At 42.8% G+C, this 18,823-nt stretch overlaps 1 protein-coding gene across 1 annotated transcript in view; it reads right to left on the bottom strand.

Moving 5' to 3' along the window:
- Rnmt (RNA guanine-7 methyltransferase) overlaps positions 1–18,823 on the bottom strand; it is an 87,834-nt gene that overhangs the window by 34,687 nt on the left and 34,324 nt on the right. The window contains 1 exon segment of the mRNA XM_068381937.1: positions 327–449. Within this exon segment, the coding sequence (XP_068238038.1) occupies positions 327–449 (123 nt within the window).

Here is an 18,823-nt window from a genome sequence, read left to right as displayed (position 1 = left end):
TATATATATATATATATATGTATATGTATATATATATATATATATAAATATATATATGTATATATATATATATATATATAATATATATATATATATATATATGTATATATATATATATGTATATATATATATATATGTATATATATATGTATGTATATATATATATGTATATATATATATATATATGTATATATATACATATATCTATATATATATATATATATATGTATATATATATATATGTATATATATATATATGTATATATATATATATACTGGAGAGAGAGAGAGAGAGAGAGAGAGAGAGAGAGAGAGAGATTACTCACCATGGCCCTCTGGTGCAGAACTATCCTTTGCAATTATAAGGTCATCATCATCTTTGCTTGAATGATTCTTTTCTACCTCAGTATCTGCTTTAAACTTCTTTTCAGGTGACAAGTTGGATTCATCTTCAATAGAAATAAGAAATACGTAAAAAAAAAATATTTCAATGAAATACTTACTTTTGCATTTATGTATAAAATTCATACAAAATACTATGTAGCGTATAAAAATTCACTAAAGTATCCACTTTTACTATATAATTAAAAATAAATTGCTTTAATACAGAACAAAAATTTTTTTTTTGATGAAATATGACATATTTGGAAGTAACTTGTATTGTTCCTAACTATACAAACCTGTAGGTATTCTATAGGGGATATTACTTTTGGCGAAGCTGAAAGACAAGCCATTGGACTTTTAGCGAGGGTTAACCATCCCCTCACTAGTTAGCATGGGGTTGGCAGGAAGTTGCTACCATGCTCACCGACACCTGGGCTCTGAACCAACTTTGCTTGGAGGTAAGACTTCAAGGGGGATAGGTGCTGGGGGGCCAATTTGTATGAATAGCTAAAGGTTTACATCGTTAGGAAAAATAATACAAACCAATTCTATTTATAGGGGATGACTTACCTTTATGAGGGTGAAAGTCTGTGCCAACTGGCTTTCTGCCTTTGTCCTGGGGTTTCCCCTTTAATGTGTTTCACACATAATTGGAGGAAATCCTACACCTCGCTAAAACCGTGCCATGCATGGTCCACAGCGTATCCAAGCTATGTACTCATGATACTAGCAAAGTGATTGTCTAGGTAACAGTTCTCATGAGTCATAGGAATCTTCAGAGGGTACCAAGACAATACCCAATACCCCCCTTGTTAGGGTAAGGGGATGTAACAAGTATCCAAACAATACCAGGTTACACAAGAGAAAATGGTTTACCTGTAGATAGGTGAGGTCAGCTTTGCAGAGGACCCTGGATGCTCTCTCTCTCTCTCTCTCTCTCTCTCTCTCTCTCTCTCTCTCTCTCTCTCTCTCTCTCGTGTTATGCAATACTTACATACAGATGAAACCTAAATCGGTTTCTTCAAGTGTCAATAAAATTCGAAACGAAAAAATTATACCGTGTATACAGTACATCCACTTCAATCGTAGCTTAAAATAAGGCATCCAATTTTGTCAGCTAACCCCTATTTTTTAGGAAACATTTTATTCTAGAAAATTGCTACTCTTCAAATAGTTGATTGCGCTTTAAGAAAACATGTACTTTTATTTATAAATTTCAGGTGTGTTTTAAAAATTGAGTATTGCTGACTTCTTTTTGTTTTACTTTTGGCTGTGATTAGATCAGCTGATGTCTAGCTGTCCCTCTAAATAATATGAGCATATGAACACAGTAACAAAGTATTGTTTATACCATTTCTTAACTTATTCAAACCACCTATACAGTTAATATTACATAAATACCAATGTGTTATAACCTAACATATTTTTTGTTTAGTACATTTAAAACTCTATCTCATTTCTTACCTTGCTATATCTCTCTAACAACTGAAATCCTTGTTTCTTCATAAAGTTTCAGCTACAGTGGAACCTCTACATACGATCTTAATTCGTTCCGGGACCTGCTTCCTATGTTAAAACGATCGTATGCTGGAGCAAATATTCCCATAAGAATATACTGTAAATTGTATAATTAGTTCTACAGCCCAAAATTCTATGATAACTCCTTAATAAATTACTACACAGTTTTACACGTAATAATAAAATTGCATTATATAAGAGAGATGTAAAAAAGAATAACTATAACGAAATAATAAATAAAGGGGTTTCTATTGTCAGTTTACCTTAGAGACAGGCCAACGCAGGTGTAGGCTTTGCTATGCAGGAAGAGACGGACGGTTGGCACAGAGGTAGAGATGGTGACTGCGATAACGTACCGTAACTTACTCTAACTTACACTGCGTGAAATTTAACCTAACTTAGCTTAATTATTTTTTTCTAAATTTTTATATTCTATATTTTTTCTATAGTTTTTTCTTTTAGATTTTTAATTTCCATCACTTTCACTCAATTTAATCGTAGTTTTCTTTGTTTCACTTTCTTTCTCTTCATCACGATCACTAGATCGTTTCGTAGATTTTTTAAAGAAACTATCAAGAGAAAGTTGCTTGGTACAGCTATTCAGAATTTTTCTGAAATGGGTTAAGCGGACATCATCGAATTGCAAAACTACATGGCAAACCTGAAGTTTTTGAGGGTAATACTTATCAATGAAATCATCCACGTGTTGATAATGTGCTAACATCTCTCTTATTTCAGGCGAACTTAAGATATGCTCTACCTCCTCGATGTCCTTCGACTCACTCAACTGCGCTTGGAACTCATCATTCTGCATGGCATGCAGCTCCTTGAGTTCCTCAGTGGTGAGCTCTTCATGATGCTCCTCGACAAGTTCGGTGATGTCATCTTCATCGACCTCCAGATCCATGGACTTGCCAAGGGATACAATCTCTTCTACGTCTTCCTCTATGGCAAGCACAGGTTCAGGATCTGGGCCAAAACCTTCAAAATCTCTAGGAGAAACAGCATCAGGCCAAACCTTCTTCCAAGCTGAATTCAGTGTCCATCGAGTTACTCCCTCCCAAGCCTGATCTATGATCTTCAAGCAGTGCATGATATTGAAATGGCTCCTCCAAAATTCAGGCAAAGTTAAGTTGGTGCTTTGTGTGACATTAAAGCACTGCTTAAATAAGTGCTTGGTGTAGAGCTTCTTAACCCTTTTACCCCCAAAGGACGTACTGGTACGTTTCACAAAAGCCATCCCTTTACCCCCATGGAGGTACCGGTACGTCCTTGCAAAAAAATGCTATAAAAATTAGTTTTTCATATTTTTTGATAATTTTTTGAGAAAATTCAGGCATTTTCCAAGAGAATGAGACCAACCTGACCTCTCTATGACAAAAATTAAGGCTGTTAGAGCAATTTAAATAAAATATACTGCAAAATGTGCTTGGAAAAAAATAACCCCCTGGGGTAGGGTGGGAAATTTCCAAATACCCCGGGGGTAAAAGGGTTAAAATTAGAGATGACTTGCTGGTCCATGGGCTGGAGGATAGGGGTAGTGTTCAGTGGAAGATACAGCACTCTGATGAACTTGAACTGGTCGATGATATCATCTTCGAGTCCTGGGGGTGAGCGGAGCATTATCCAAGCAAAGCAAGCACTTTAAAGGCAAATTCCTCTCCTGAAGTTACTTCTTGACAGCAGGGCCAAAAACTTGGTTTACCCATTCAACAAAGAAATGCCTAGAGACCAGTATTAATACAGTTTACGGCGTATATGCTTAGAGTTTTTGACAGTTATATCATAACAAAACCCAAATAAATATAGGTACCTGGTAAGGAAGCTGACTCTAACGAATACTCTGCCTTGTTAGTCCGCTTTCCTCACGAAGCCCAGCCATCCTCTTAGGATGCTGAAAGACTCCCAGGAGCTGAAGTATCCAGGGCAACAACCCATACAACAGGACCTCATCAAAACCCTTAATCTGGGCGCTCTCAAGAAATGACATTTGACCACCCGCCAAATCAAAAAGGATGCGAAAGGCTTCTTAGCCTTCCGTACAACCCAATCAAAAACATTTCAAGAGAAGATTAAAAGGATATTGGAATTAAGGGAATGTAGTGGTAGAACCCTTACCCACTACTGCACTCGCTGCAACGAATGGACCCAGTGTGTAGCAGTCCTCATAAAGAGTCTGGACATCTTTTAAGTAAAATGACACGAATACCGACTTGCTTCTCCAAAAGGTCGCGTCCATAATACTTCACAGAGATCTGTTTTGCTTAAAGGCCACGGAAGTTGCTATAGCTCTTACTTCGTGCGTCTTAACCTTAAGCAAGCAACGATCTTTTTCACTCAAGTGAGAATGAGCCTCTCGGATTAAAAATCTAATAAAATATGACAAAGCATTCTTTGACATAGGCAATGAAGGCTTCTTAACTGAGCACCACAAGGCCTCAGATCCACCTCGTAAGGATTTAGTCCGAGCTAAATAAAACTTCAGAGCTCTAACTGGACACAGCACTCTTTCAAGCTCGTTGCCTACGATCTCTGACAGGCAAGGTATATCAAATGACTTAGGCCAAGGACGAGAAGGCAGTTCATTTTTGGCCAAGAAAACCAAGCTGAAGTGAACATGTGGCTTTATCTGTAGAAAAGCCGATGTTCCTACTGAAGGCATGGATCTCACTGACCCTTTTAGCCGAAGCTAAGCACACTAAGAAAAGCGTCTTGAGGGTGAGATCCTTCAGGGAGGCTGAATGTAATGGCTCAAACCTGTCGGACATTAGGAACCTTAGGACCACGTCTAAGTTCCACCCAGGAGTTGCCATACGACGCTCCTTAGAGGTCTCGAAGGACTTAAGGAGATCTTGGAGATCTTTATTATTGGACAGATCTAAGCCTCTATGTCTGAACACAGACGCCAACATGCTCCTGTAGCCCTTAATAGTGGATGCTGAGAGGGAGCGAACATTTCTCAGATGTAGGAGAAAGTCTGCAATTTGGGCTACAGAGGTACTGGAAGAGGAAATGGATGATGACTTGCACCAGTCTCTAAAGACTTCCCACTTCGACTGGTAGACCTTGATGGTAGATGCTCTCCTAGCTCTCGCAATCGCTCTGGCTGCCTCCTTCGAAAATCCTCGAGCTCTTGAGAGTCTTTCGATAGTCTGAAGGCAGTCAGACGAAGCGCGGGGAGGCTTTGATGAAGACTCCTTACGTGGGGCTGCCGTAAGAGATCCATCCTTAAAGGTAGACTCCTTGGAACGTCTACCAGCCATTGAAGTACCTCTGTGAACCACTCTCTCGCGGGCCAGAGTGGAGCAACCAATGTCAACCTGGTCCCTTCGTGAGAGGTGAACTTCTGCAGCACCTTGTCTAGGATCTTGAAAGGTGGAAAGGCATAAACGTCCAGGTGAGACCAGTCCAGCAGGAAAGCGTCTATGTGGGCTGCCTCTGGATCTGGAACTGGAAAGCAGTAAGTCGAGAGCCTCTTTGTCAGAGAGTCGCAAAAAGATCTATGGTGGGTTGACCCCATGTCATCCATAGCTTCTCGCACACAGTCTTATGCAACGTCCACTCCATGGAGATGACTTGTCCTCTTCTGCTGAGGCCGTCCGCCAAGACATTCATTTCCTTGCACAAATCTCGCCAAAGGAGAAATGTTACTGCCTTAAATGGAGTTCCTTCTGATCCGTGGATCAAAGACCCGAGCCTTCCAGGCTGTCCAGTGGAGCTCCCTAACCCAAATCCGATGCATCTGAAAACAACACATGGTTTGGGTTCTTGATCGCAAGAGAAAGACCTTCTCGAAGTCTGATGTTGCTGTCCCACCAAGTCAGACATGTCTAGACTGAGTTGGAGATTGGGAAAGAGATACTCACTAAGCCCTTCTCCTTGTTCCAATGTTTTAGGTGAAATCAGAAAGGGCATAGGTTGAGTCTCCCCAGAGAGATAAACTACTCCAGCGATGAAAGAGTTCCCACGAGGCTAGTTCAAACTCTTACAGAGCAACTGTTTTTCTCTTGCAAGTGAAGGATTTTTAACAGAGCTTGTTCCATTCTTGCGGGAGACGAAAAGGGCCGAAAAATCAGACACTGTATCTCCATTGCCAAAAAAAGAATAGTCTGGGATGGGGTACTGTAAGTTACGACTTCTCTACGTTCACTATGAGACCTAGCTCCTTGGTTAGGTCTAATGTCCATTAGAGGCTCTCCAGACAGCGATATAATGACGACGCCCTGATTAGCCAGTCGTCAAAATAAAGGGAGGCTCTGAATCCTCAAAAAATGTAGAAAGCTTGCTACATTTTGCAAGGGCCTAGTAAAAACAAGAGGAGCAGGAATGAGGTCGGAGTACAGTGCTCGACAGTGGTACATTACTTTCCCGTCCACAAACCTCAGATGTAGTTGAAAGTTTGGATGAATCGGGATGTGGAAGTATGCATCCTGAAGGTCGAGAGAGACCATCCAGTCGCCTTCTCTTAATGCTGTCAAAACAGCTTGGTAGTCTTCATCGTGAAGTTTGTCTTGACAATGAACACATTGAGCGCACTTACATCTTAAGTACTCCTGCAGTGAACGTGGCTGCCAGATCATTGGAGCCATCCCTGATAGTCTTGTTCCTGCAGAGAACGTGGCTGTCAGATCATTGGAGCCATCCCTGATAGCCTTGTTCATGCATGACATAAATGTACAGCAAAACTTCAAACGCTCGAAAAACTCCTAACAGGAGATGGTCTAGCTCTGAAGCCGACCATAAAATCTTGGAGCGTCTCATGGCCAGGCGCCGGGGAGAGTCTATGAGGCTTGAGAAGTCTCTCGGGGCAGAGGCAGGAACTCCCAAGCCAAGAACTTCTCCCGTGTCATACCAGACGCTCGCTCTGTAAGCCAGTTTAAAAGGAGGGAAAGCAAAGGCTGTCTCCCCCAAACTACTCCTGGTGATCAACCAGTCGCCTAGCAAACGTAAAGCTCTCTTAGAGGAGCGAGAGAGCACTAGCTTAGAAAACAACGGCTTCGAAGTAGCTAGGCCTAGTGTAAACTCTAACGTTTAGGCGAACGAGGAGCAGCAGTTACAAAATGGTCCGGACAAAGATCCTTAAAAATCAGCATGATTTATTTAAAGTCCATAGAGGGCTGAGCAGCTTTAGGCTCCTCTCTGTCTGACAAAGTCCCCAAGGGAATATCAGTAGGAGGGGGATCAGCAACTTCCTCATCTGAAGGAAACTCGTCCGACAATTGCCGAGTCTCATGAAAAGGAGAGACCTGCCGCGGTGGCAATGCTTGACAGGCAAAGTCCACACGCAAAGGAGCAGCAGTAGCAGTCAAGGAAGCGACGTCATGTCGCTGCTGAAAGGACTGACCAGTAACAACAACAGGAGTTGATGGACGCTCGACGTCAAGTCGAGACTGCCTTGACTGCCTAGACTGAGCAGTCAAAACAACCCTTGACTGCGGTGCTTGACGCTCAACGTCAAAACAAGGCAACTGAGCTGGTTGGCGAACGTCCTGAACGTCAACACGAGACTGCAGCAGTGGCTGAACGTCAACACGAGGCTGCGGCAGCGGCTGAAAGTCAACACGGGACTGCAGCGAGTGAGGATCCAAGTCACGTGACTGACGTGACAAACTACCGACATCACGTTTCATAATGTCAAAAGGACGAGTAAATGCTCGTTTGGGCGGCTGACGGCCAGAGTCTCGTTTAGCTTAACGGCGACTCGAAAGCGAAGGTTCATCGTGAACCTGCTCAACGTCATACTTCTCCATAAGGGAGGCAAGCTTAGTCTGCATGTCCTGCAGGACAACCCATTTAGGATCAACGGGAGTCGGAACGGGCCGAGACGACGGTAACGTCTGTGTTGGCAAAACATTGCCTTTACCGCGACCCTCGGACCCCGTGTTACGCTTGCGTTTAATAGGCGAACCGTCTTCCGACGACTGCAAAGGGTCAGAGCTGTCCCCATGGCTACAGCCAGGACGCTGGACCTGTCCTGAAGGGACTGACTTCCGCTTCAAGGGTCTAGAAACTTTGCTTCAAGGTTTCTTTTGCGAGAAGCCTTCGGATGACGAGGAGAAAACAGCCTCGCTCGTCTTATGGTAGGGGCGATCTTGCGAGACACGCCCGATACCATAGAGGGAACGTCTGTTCGTTGGTTAAAGCCTCTCGTCCCCACAAGTCCTACGACATTACTTCTCCCTGGAGCATGGGAGCCTGAAAGAGGTCTCGGACTAGGTGAACGACAAGCACGAACAGACGAACCCTCGGTCGCAACACTAAAAAACACTTTGCGCAATTATCACTTTATCACTACGATTTTCTGTTTTTGCACTTACTTCACTGATATCGTATTTTTCAATAATATGATATTTTAATTATAAAATAAATTTTTGAATATACTTACCCGGTGAATATATAATAGCTGACGTCTCCGGCGGCTCGACAGAAAAACACAAAAACTCGCGAGCGATCGCTATGAAGGTTGCGGGTGTGCCCACCAGCGCCAACTATCGGCCAGATACCGCATATACATGTAAACAGCTCCAATTCTTCTCATCCCGCTGGGTCTCTATCGGGGAGGAAGGGGGGGCCTTTAATTTATATATTCACCGGGTAAGTATATTCAAAAATTTATTTTATAATTAAAATATCATTTTTAAATATTTAACTTAGCCGGTGAATATATAATAGCTGATTCACACCCATGGTGGTGGGTAGAGACCAGAATTAATAAAGCTTACAGCGTATATGCTTAGAGTTTTTGACAGTTATATCATAACAAAACCCAAATATATATAGGTACCTGGTAAGGAAGTTGACTTAGACGATTACTCTGCCTTGTTAGTCTGTCTTCCTCACGAAGCCCAGCGATCCTTTTAGGATGCTGAAAGACTCCCAGGAGCTGAAGTATCAAGGGCTGCAACCCATACAACAGGACCTCATCAAACCCCTAATCTGGGCGCTCTCAAGAAATGACATTTGACCACCCGCCAAATCAACCAGGATGCGAAAGGCTTCTTAGCCTTCCGTACAACCCAAAAACAAGATTAAAAACATTTCAAGAGACAGATTAAAAGGATATTGGAATTAAGGGAATGTAGTGGTAGAACCCTCACCCACTACTGCACTCGCTGCAACGAATGGACCCAGTGTGTAGCAGTCCTCGTAAAGAGTCTGGACATCTTTTAAGTAAAATGACGCGAATACCGACTTGCTTCTCCAAAAGGTCGCGTCCATAATACTTTGCAGAGATCTATTTTGCTTAAAGGCCACGGAAGTTGCTATAGCTCTTACTTCGTGCGTCTTAACCTTAAGCAAGCATCGGTCTTTTTCATTCAAGTGAGAATGAGCCTCTCGTATTAAAAATCTGATAAAATATGACAAAGCATTCTTTGACATAGGCAATGATGGTTTCTTAACTGAGCACCATAATGCCTCAGATCCACCTCGTAAGGACTTAGTACGAGCTAAGTAGAACTTAAGAGCTCTAACTGGACACAGCACTCTTTCAAGTTCGCTGCCTACGATCTCTGACAGGCAAGGTATATCAAAGGACTTAGGCCAAGGACGAGAAGGCAGTTCATTTTTGGCCAGGAAACCAAGTTGAAGTGAACATGTGGCTTTTTCTGTAGAAAAGCCGATGTTCTTACTGAAGGCATGAATTTCACTGACCCTTTTAGCCGAAGCCAAGCACACTAGGAAAAGCGTCTTGAGGGTGAGATCCTTCAGGGAGGCTGAATGTAATGGCTCAAACCTGTCTGACATGAGGAACCTTAGGACCACGTCTAAGTTCCATCCAGGAGTTGCCAAACGACGTTCCTTAGAGGTCTCGAAAGACTTAAGGAGATCTTGGAGATCTTTATTGTTGGAAAGATCTAAGCCTCTATGACGAAAGACCGAAGCCAACATGCTCCTGTAGCCCTTAATCGTGGGAGCTGAGAGGGAGCGAACATTTCTCAGATGTAAAAGAAAATCTGCGATTTGGGCTACAGAGGTACTGGAAGAGGACACAGATGCTGACTTGCACCAGTCTCGAAAGACTTCCCACTTCGACTGGTATACTCTGATGGTAGAAGCTCTCCTAGCTCTCGCAATCGCACTGGCTGCCTCCTTCGAAAAGCCTCGAGCTCTTGAGAGTCTCTCGATAGTCTGAAGGCAGTCAGACGAAGCGCGGGGAGGCTTTGATGAACATTCTTTACGTGGGGCTGACGTAAGAGATCTACCCTTAGAGGAAGACTTCTTGGAATGTCTACCAGCCATTGAAGTACCTCGGTGAACCACTCTCTCGCGGGCCAGAGGGGAGCAACCAACGTCAACCTTGTCCCTTCGTGAGAGGCGAACTTCTGCAGTACCTTGTTGACTATCTTGAATGGTGGGAATGCATATAAGTCCAGATGAGACCAATCCAGTAGAAACGCGTCTATGTGGATCGCCTCTGGATCTGGGACTGGTGAGCAATAGATTGGTAACCTTTTGGTCAACGAGGTGGCAAAGAGGTCTATGGTGGGTTGACCCCAAGTCGCCCAAAGACTCTTGCACACGTCCTTGTGGAGGGTCCATTCCGTGGGTATCACCTGACCCCTCCGACTGAGACAGTCTGCCAAGACGTTCAAGTCCCCCTGAATGAATCTCGTCAACAGGGAGATGCCTCGATTTCTTGACCATAAGAGAAGGTCCCTTGCGATCTCGAGCAGCGTGAAGGAGTGCCTCCTTGCTTGGAGATGTACGCCAAAGTTGTGGTGTTGTCTGAGTTGACCTCTACCACTTAGTTTCGAAGAAGCTTTCGAATATCATCAAGGCCAAGTAGACTGCTAAAAGCTCCTTGCCGTTGATGTGCATGCTCTTCTGACTTGAGGTCCACAGACCCGAGCATTCCCGACCGTCCAGGGTCGCACCCCAACCCAAATCCGACGCGTCTGAGAACAACACGTGGTTTGGGTTCTTGACTGCTAGGGATAGTCCCTCTCTCAGACTGATATTGCTGTCCCACCATTTCAGGCATGCCTTTACTGGTTCGGAGACTGGGATTGATACCGTCTCTAACGTCTTGTCCTTGTTCCAGTGAGAGGCTAGATGGAACTGGAGAGGCCGAAGGTGTAGTCTCCCTAGCGAGACAAACTGCTCCAGGGATGAGAGAGTCCCTACGAGACTCATCCAACTCCTGACTGAACAACGTTCTCTTTTCAGCATTAGTTGGACTTTGAGCAGGGCTTGTTCTATTCGGGTGGCAGACAGAAAAGCCCGAAAAACTGGACTGCGAATCTCCATCCCCAAATATAGAATAGTCTGGGATGGGATCAGTTGGGGCTTTTCTAGGTTGACCAAAAGTCCCAACTCCTTGGCCAGACCCAACGTCCAATGTAGATCCTGCAGACAGCGATGACTGGACAATGCTCTGAGAAGCCAGTCGTCCAAGTACAGGGAGGCTCGGATTCCCGATAGATGGAGGAATTTTGCCACATTCCTCATGAGCCTCGTAAACACGATAGGAGCAGGACAGAGGCCAAAGCATAGGGCTCGAAACTGGTACACCACATTCCTGTAAACAAACCTCAGAAACGGTTGGGAATCCAGGTGTATAGGAATGTGGAAGTACGCATCTCGTAGGTCGAGAGAGACCATCCAGTCTCCCTTTCTGACCGCTGCTAAGACGGACTTCGTGGTCTCCATCGTGAATTTTGTTTTTGTAACAAAAACGTTGAGCGCACTGACGTCTAGCACCGGTCTCCAACCTCCTGTATGCTTTGGGACTAGGAAGAGACGGTTGTAAAACCCCGGTGATTGAAGGTCCGAGACTTTCACCACCGCTCCCTTCTCTAGCAACAGAGACACTTCTTGATTTAGGGCTTGTCTCTTTGACTCCTCTCGGTACCTGGGAGAGAGGTCTATGGGAGTTGTTACTAGAGGAGGTTTGCGTACAAACGGTATTTTGTACCCCTCTCTGAGCAACAGAACAGACTCTTGGTCTGCACCCCTCTTCTCCCAGGCCTGCCAGAAGCTCTTCAATCTGGCACCTACCGCTGTCTGAGGCTGTGGGCAGTCAGACTCTGCCACGGGAGGACTTGGCTCCTCTCTTCTTACCTCTCTTTCCCTCGGCACGAGAGCTTCCCCTGCTGGGAGCTCTGCCACGAAAGGGCGGGATAAATCTAGATGCAGGAGTCTCGATCCTGGGTCTCACAGCAAAGGATGAAGAAGGAGCCCCTTTGCGAGCAGAGGACGCCATCAGGTCATGGGTGTACTTCTGCACAAGCGAAGCAGCTACAGTATATCCTTAACCAGCTGTTGCGGAAACAAGGCCGCTGATAAGGGAGCAAAGAGCAGTTCCGATCTCTGACAGGGAGTAACTCCTGCCGAAAGGAAAGAGCAAAGGGTTTCTCGCTTCTTTAAGACTCCCGACGTAAAGGTGGAGGCGAGCTCATTGGAGCCATCGCGGATGGCTTTATCCATACAGGACATGATAAGTAAGGAAACATCTTGGTCGGCAGACGAGATCTTCCTACTTAAAGCTCCTAATGACCAGTCAAGAAAGTTAAACACTTCAAAGGCCCTGTATACGCCTTTAAGCAGATGGTCAAGGTCCGAGGAGGACCAACAAATCTTCGAGCGTCTCATGGCCAGGCGACGGGGAGAGTCTACGAGGCTTGAGAAGTCACCCTGGGCAGAGGCAGGGACTCCCAAGCCGAGAACTTCTTCCGTGTCATACCAGACGCTCGATCTAAAAGCAAGCTTACAAGGAGGGAAGGCAAAGGCCGTCTTCCCCAAACTCCTCCTGGTATCCAACCAGTCGCCTAGAAGACGTAAAGCCCTCTTGGAAGAGCGAGAAAGCACTAGCTTAGTAAAGGCTGGCTTGGTAGCAGGTAAGCCTAGAGCAAACTCAGACGGAGGCGAACGAGGAGCAACAGCAACAAAGTGATCTGGAAAAAGATCCTTGAAAATCATCATGATCTTCTTAAAGTCCATCGAAGGAGGAACCGCCTTAGGTTCATCTACATCTGAAGGATTATCATCAGGATGAGGATCAGCAACGTCCTCATCTGAAGGAGCTTCGTCCGATAACTGCTGAGTTACAAGCAAAGGCGAGACCTGCCTTGGTGGCAATGCTTGACAAGCAGAGTCCACACGCACCGGAGCATCAGTAGCAGTCCAGGACGCTACGTCATGTAACTGCTTAACAGCCTGACTGTCAACAAGAACAGGAGCGGGAGGACGCTCGACGTCAACTCGAGACTGCCTTGACTGTCTAGACTGAGCAGTCAAAACAACTCTTGACTGCGGTGCTTGACGCTCAACGTCAAAACAAGTCAACTTCGCTGGTTGGCGAACGTCCTGAACGTCAACAAGAGCATTCGGCAGCGGCTGAACGTCCACATGCGGCTGAAAGTCAACACGGGACTGCATCGAGTGAGGCTCTATAAAACGTGACTGACGTGACTTTGTAACGCCAACGTCAACAGGATGAGCAAAGGCTCGTTTGGGCGGCTGACGGCCAGGATCTCGATCAGCTAAGCGGCGAGGATCATCGTGAACCTTTTCAGCAGAATAGTCCTCCATAAGAGAGGCAAGCTTATTCTGCATGTCTTGCAGTACAACCCATTTAGGATCAACGGGAATGGGTGCGGTAAGAGACGAGGGTAACGTCTGTGACTGCAAAACATTGCCTACAACTAAGACTCTCGGAGCCTGTGTTACACTTCTGTTTAGGCGGCGAGCAGTCTTCCGATGACTGCACAGGGTCAGAGCTGTCCCAATGGCTACAACCAGGACGCTGGACCTGTCCTGAAGGGACTGACTTTCGCTTTAAGGGTCTCGAAACCTTGCTCCACGGTTTCTTACGCGAAAAGCCTTCGGATGACGAGGAGAAAACCGTCTCGCTCGTCTTATGGTAGGGGCGGTCTTGACGAGACACGCCTGAAACCATAGAGGGAACGTCTGTTCGTTGGTTAAAGCCTCTCGAACCCATAAGTCCTACGACATTACTTCTCCCTGGGGCTTGGGAGCTTGCAAGAGGTCTCGGACTAGGCGAACGACAGGCACGAACAGACGAACCCTCGGTCGCAACACTGATAACACTTTGCGCACTAATAACTTTCCCACGATTTTCTAATGTGGCACTCTGACACTTTAACTCTTTTACGTCCGCCATGAGTTGATTACGGTCCGTAGCTAACGACTCAACTCTCTCGCCCAAAGCATGAATGGCACGTAACATATCCCGCATAATGGTTCCTGAGTGCTAGTAGAGGGTTCAGGCACAACTACTACAGGGGAAGGATTAGGTTCAGGGGCATGGGAGGAGGAAAATTTTCACGATCTAGAGGAACTTCTCCTCACTCTATCTCTCTCTAGCTTACGAGAATACTTGTCAAACTCAAGCCAATCGAATTCCGAAAGGCCCACGCACTCCTCACACCGATCTCCTAATTGACAGGTTTTACCCCGACAATTAGAACACACAGTATGTGGGTCGAGAGAGGCCTTTGGAAGACGCTTATTGCAATCCCTAGCATTACATTTACGAAATCTAGGAATTGGAGAAGGGTCAGCCATTTTGAAAAGTCAAAGAAAGTCCAAAAAACAATCCAAAGTCATCAACAATTAAATCTATCCAAAAAAAGAGTTCAAGAGTTTAAGTTGAAGATAAAACACCTGCACTGCGAAAGCTCAAACCAAAAGGAAGTACTTCACCAAGACTGTTGAAAAACTCCAGGTTAACAGCGAGTAATGGAACACCTTGTCGATCAGACCGACAGAGAAGAATTGGAGCTGTTTACATGTATATGCGGTATCTGGCCGATAGTTGGCGCTGGTGGGCACACCCGCAACCTTCATAGCGATCGCTCGCGAGTTTTTGTGTTTTTCTGTCGAGCCGCCGGAGACGTCAACTATTATATATTCACCGGCTAAGTTAAATATTTAAAATTCACATTAGGCATGAATAAAACTGATTTCTACCTGAAGCACGCAATTCTCCCTTACATCAAAAGGTTATAATTGCGAAATGAGTCGTATAGAGTAAGCACATTAGTACAAGCAAAAATTAGTAAACATATATATCGAATAAAACGGAAATATATAAAGTTAAAAAGGATCAGTGACTGGGGAGGAGACTAAACACTAGTTCATTAAAGACTACGTTTTCAATCTCTCACCGTACAGTGCCTTGGGACGAGAATAAAAACTAAAAACGTTTTATCCTTTCTCCCCGTACAGAGACTTGGGACGAGAGTAAAAAACTGAATCGAGAACAACGTTACTCGCTTGGGACGAGAATAAAGATCGGAACGTTCTCTCTTCCTCTCTCTCTCTCTCTCTCTTGATTTCACACAGAAGAGAAATGCCCACTCACCCTTCGTCAATAAACAGGTTATTTGACCAAAGGAAAAAAACTGAAAGGACTAAGAAATTGAAAATTAACAAGTTCCTTTAAATTAGTATTTAAAACACTTCACTTTGAAAGAAGAATGAACAAAACGTCAAAATCGATTTACTCTTTCTGCAAAGTGAAACCGTGATTTTCTCTTTCTCTATCGTAACGATAGAGCGCAAACTGCGTAGCATAAATAAACCAAACGTTAGTTCATCTTTGAAACAGCACGAAGACTATTCAAAGAAAATCTTTCATAAAATATCTACTAAAAAATATTCATTTCATAACTCTTACAGAGCAAATGATTTAAACTTAACGAAAATAAAAGTTGAATGGGCTCAACGTTCTTTAACTTCGATTTCCAAGTTAGGACCGCCTACTCTCGGACTAGGGGAGGAATAGGTAAGGCCGCATATAAACAAAACATAAAATTTATCTTGATGTTTAGTATACTGTAAATGGAAAGCTAATCGAAGAGGCCTAATAAAGGCGGGTGAGATATAAAATATATAGAGGAAAATCTATAATTAACAACAATAATTTATAACGTGATAAGATAATTGCTAAAAGCCTAAAACACACTTCCGTACACTAAGGGAAGGGTCGGCCATCTTTACTCTATGGAAAAAACCAGAGATAAAAGAGCAAGGGCAAAACACTTTTACTCTCCTTTCAAAAGCATTTCTTTTGAGGATAGTATTGAATAATCCAACACGGCGAAAGCAATAAAACCAAAACCAAGTACTTCACCAATTCGGAAGAAAACTCGAGGTCATAATAGCGAGTGGAATCGACTTGTCGATGAAACCGACAGAGAAGAACTGGAGCTGTTTACATGTATATGTGGTATCTGGCCGAAAGTCGGCGCTGGTGGGCACACCCGCTACCTTCATGGCGATCGCTCGCGAGTTTTTGGATTCTGTCGAGCCGTCGGAGACGTCAGCTATTATATATTCACCGGCTAAGTTTAATATTTAAAAACCTTAGTTCACATATGGCAACCTGAGTTTAAGAATGAAATTAACATGACTATTGTTAGTTGTGGCGATCAATTCCTTGCTTCAGGAGGTACACGAAACAAAAACACAGCATTCGATTACAACAGCTGATTAATTCTCTCTCTCTCTCTCTGGTTATACAATGCTTACAAATAGATTAACCTCTTCCGCACGATGGGGCACATGTGTGACCCTTTTTTTTTGCCATATATATTACAATGGGTCACACGGGTGTCACAAATTTCCATTAAATCCCCCCTAGACATAAAGTCGGAATAGCCACAATAGATTAGTTTCCCCTATTCGTAATGCCTGTGAAGGTTATATTTGTCTACTATAGAAAATAGGATTTTCCAGAATAAAAGAAAATTGGGCATTCATCTTACTCGTAGCAGTATCGTCAGCGGTTGCATGCGAGTTGTTGGTGGCGGACATACAAACGTTTCTGACGTGCCTTTGCCTTTTTTGTGTATATTACATAATGTCTGACACAGAAATTTCGGACAGTAATGATTCATATCATCCAGATGATGATATGGAGGATTCAGACAGTGAGGATTATGCGTCAATGTAAAGTGATATCCATGAAAATGATGACGAAACATTCATATTCTATCTTCCTCAAAAAAGCTTTGCTTCAGAGGGAAAATGGTTGTTGTTATTATAATGGTTATCTTTGCTATATATATTTTATATATTGTATATATATATTATGTATGTATGTATGTATGTACAGTATGTATGTATGCATGTATGTATGTACGTACCTGTATATGTATGTATGCATATATGCATATATGTATGTATACATACACATACAGTAGGGTCCCGAATTATGCGAGAATTTGGTCGATTAATGACCTCGTGTAAATGGAAAATCGCGAATTTCGAAACACACAACTAACAGAAATAATTCCATTGTGGCCATGGCAACCAGCAATTTGCCTATTCAAATGTGTTTACTACCCATTTCCAATACTTTCTTTGTACTATACTGTATTTCTTTATAATATCAAATTGTTTTTGTAAATAAATAAAACATTTAATATACTTTAAAGTTCTAATAACTTGAAAAATGGTTAAAATTATAACCAGGATAGGTGTAAACACCATATATTTCCCGTTACAACACAACCCAAAATACAGACAAATTTTAATGTTTGTCATATCTATTGTATAATACAACTGGTGAATAGCAAAACCATCACTCTATAGACTAGCTTGTTGTATGATTGAAAATCCAGAATTATCAAAATAAAGGCGATTTTATATCATGCGTTTCCTAAACACGCTAAAAAGCAGAATAGAAAACGACAACCAATGTTTTGTTTACGTTTAACTCTGATCACAACGAAGAAACAGACGCATTTATACATCTGTGTTTTTTAATTGACAGCAATTTTACCAAGTATAGATTATATGTTGAATTTGTTATTACCAATGTTCTAATTATTTTTTATTAGAACTTTCAAATAAATGAAATGAATGCCATTTATGAAATGTTTTTCTTTATGATGCCGCCTGAAACGGAAACCTTCCATTTGTTTACGCTCCATCTTCGATCATAATAAACAAACGAATGCATTAAACACACATGATCTAAGTCATAACTAATGATATTACAAACATTTAGTAAACATTATGTTATTACAAATATTTTACTTACCGTATCCATATAAATTCCTAAATTCGTAGCAAAGCTGGAATTTTTTTTTCCTTATGCGTTTAATCCACAATAGCAAACTGCCGCTAATGACAGAGTGATAACTTACGATAATTCTAAACTGTTACGAAAGATAATTGTCCTTTCCATATCCAAAATACTTTTCCTAACTTCAGTTATAAGTCAACTTGTACCCACCTCAATTATGGATCCATATGCAAAAAAGGTAAAGAAGAAAGTACTAGGCCTATTTTTAAAGTCACCGAACAATTAGGTTACCGCTATAACGTTCGATGTGAGAGAGAGAGAGAGAGAGAGAGAGAGAGAGAGAGAGAGAGAGAGAGAGAGAGAGAGAGAGAGAGAGAGAGAGAGAGAGAGAGAGAGAGAGAGGGAGGGGGGGATGGTTTTAAAGTACTAAACAATAAATATGATAGGTTATAACACATTGGTGTTTTATGTAATATTAACTGTATAGATGGTTTGAATAAGTTAAGAAATGGTGTAAACAATTCTTTGTTATTGTATTCGCGCGGAAGCTAGACATCAGCTGATGTGATCACAGCCAAAAGTAAAACAAAAATAAGTTAGCAATACTCGATTTTTAAAACACACCCGAAATTTAACAACATAAGTACATGTTTTATTATAGCGCAATTGACATTTAAAGAGTAAAAATTTTCTGGAATAGAATGGTGTTTCCTAAAAAATAGTGGTTTGCGGACGAAATCGGTTACCGTATTTTAAGCTATGATTGAAATGGATATATACACGGTATAATTTTTTCGTTTTGTAATTAATTGACACTTCAAGAAAACCGATTTTGGTTTCTTCATCTATTTGTAAGTATTGTATAACGAGAGAGAGAGAGAGAGAGAGAGAGAGAGAGAGAGAGAGAGAGAGAGAGAGAGAGAG

This window comes from Palaemon carinicauda, chromosome 1, assembly GCF_036898095.1.
Source record: "Palaemon carinicauda isolate YSFRI2023 chromosome 1, ASM3689809v2, whole genome shotgun sequence".
Taxonomy (NCBI): domain Eukaryota; kingdom Metazoa; phylum Arthropoda; class Malacostraca; order Decapoda; family Palaemonidae; genus Palaemon; species Palaemon carinicauda.
Note: the sequence above shows the minus strand (reverse complement) of the source record. Positions and strands in the feature narration are given on the sequence as shown.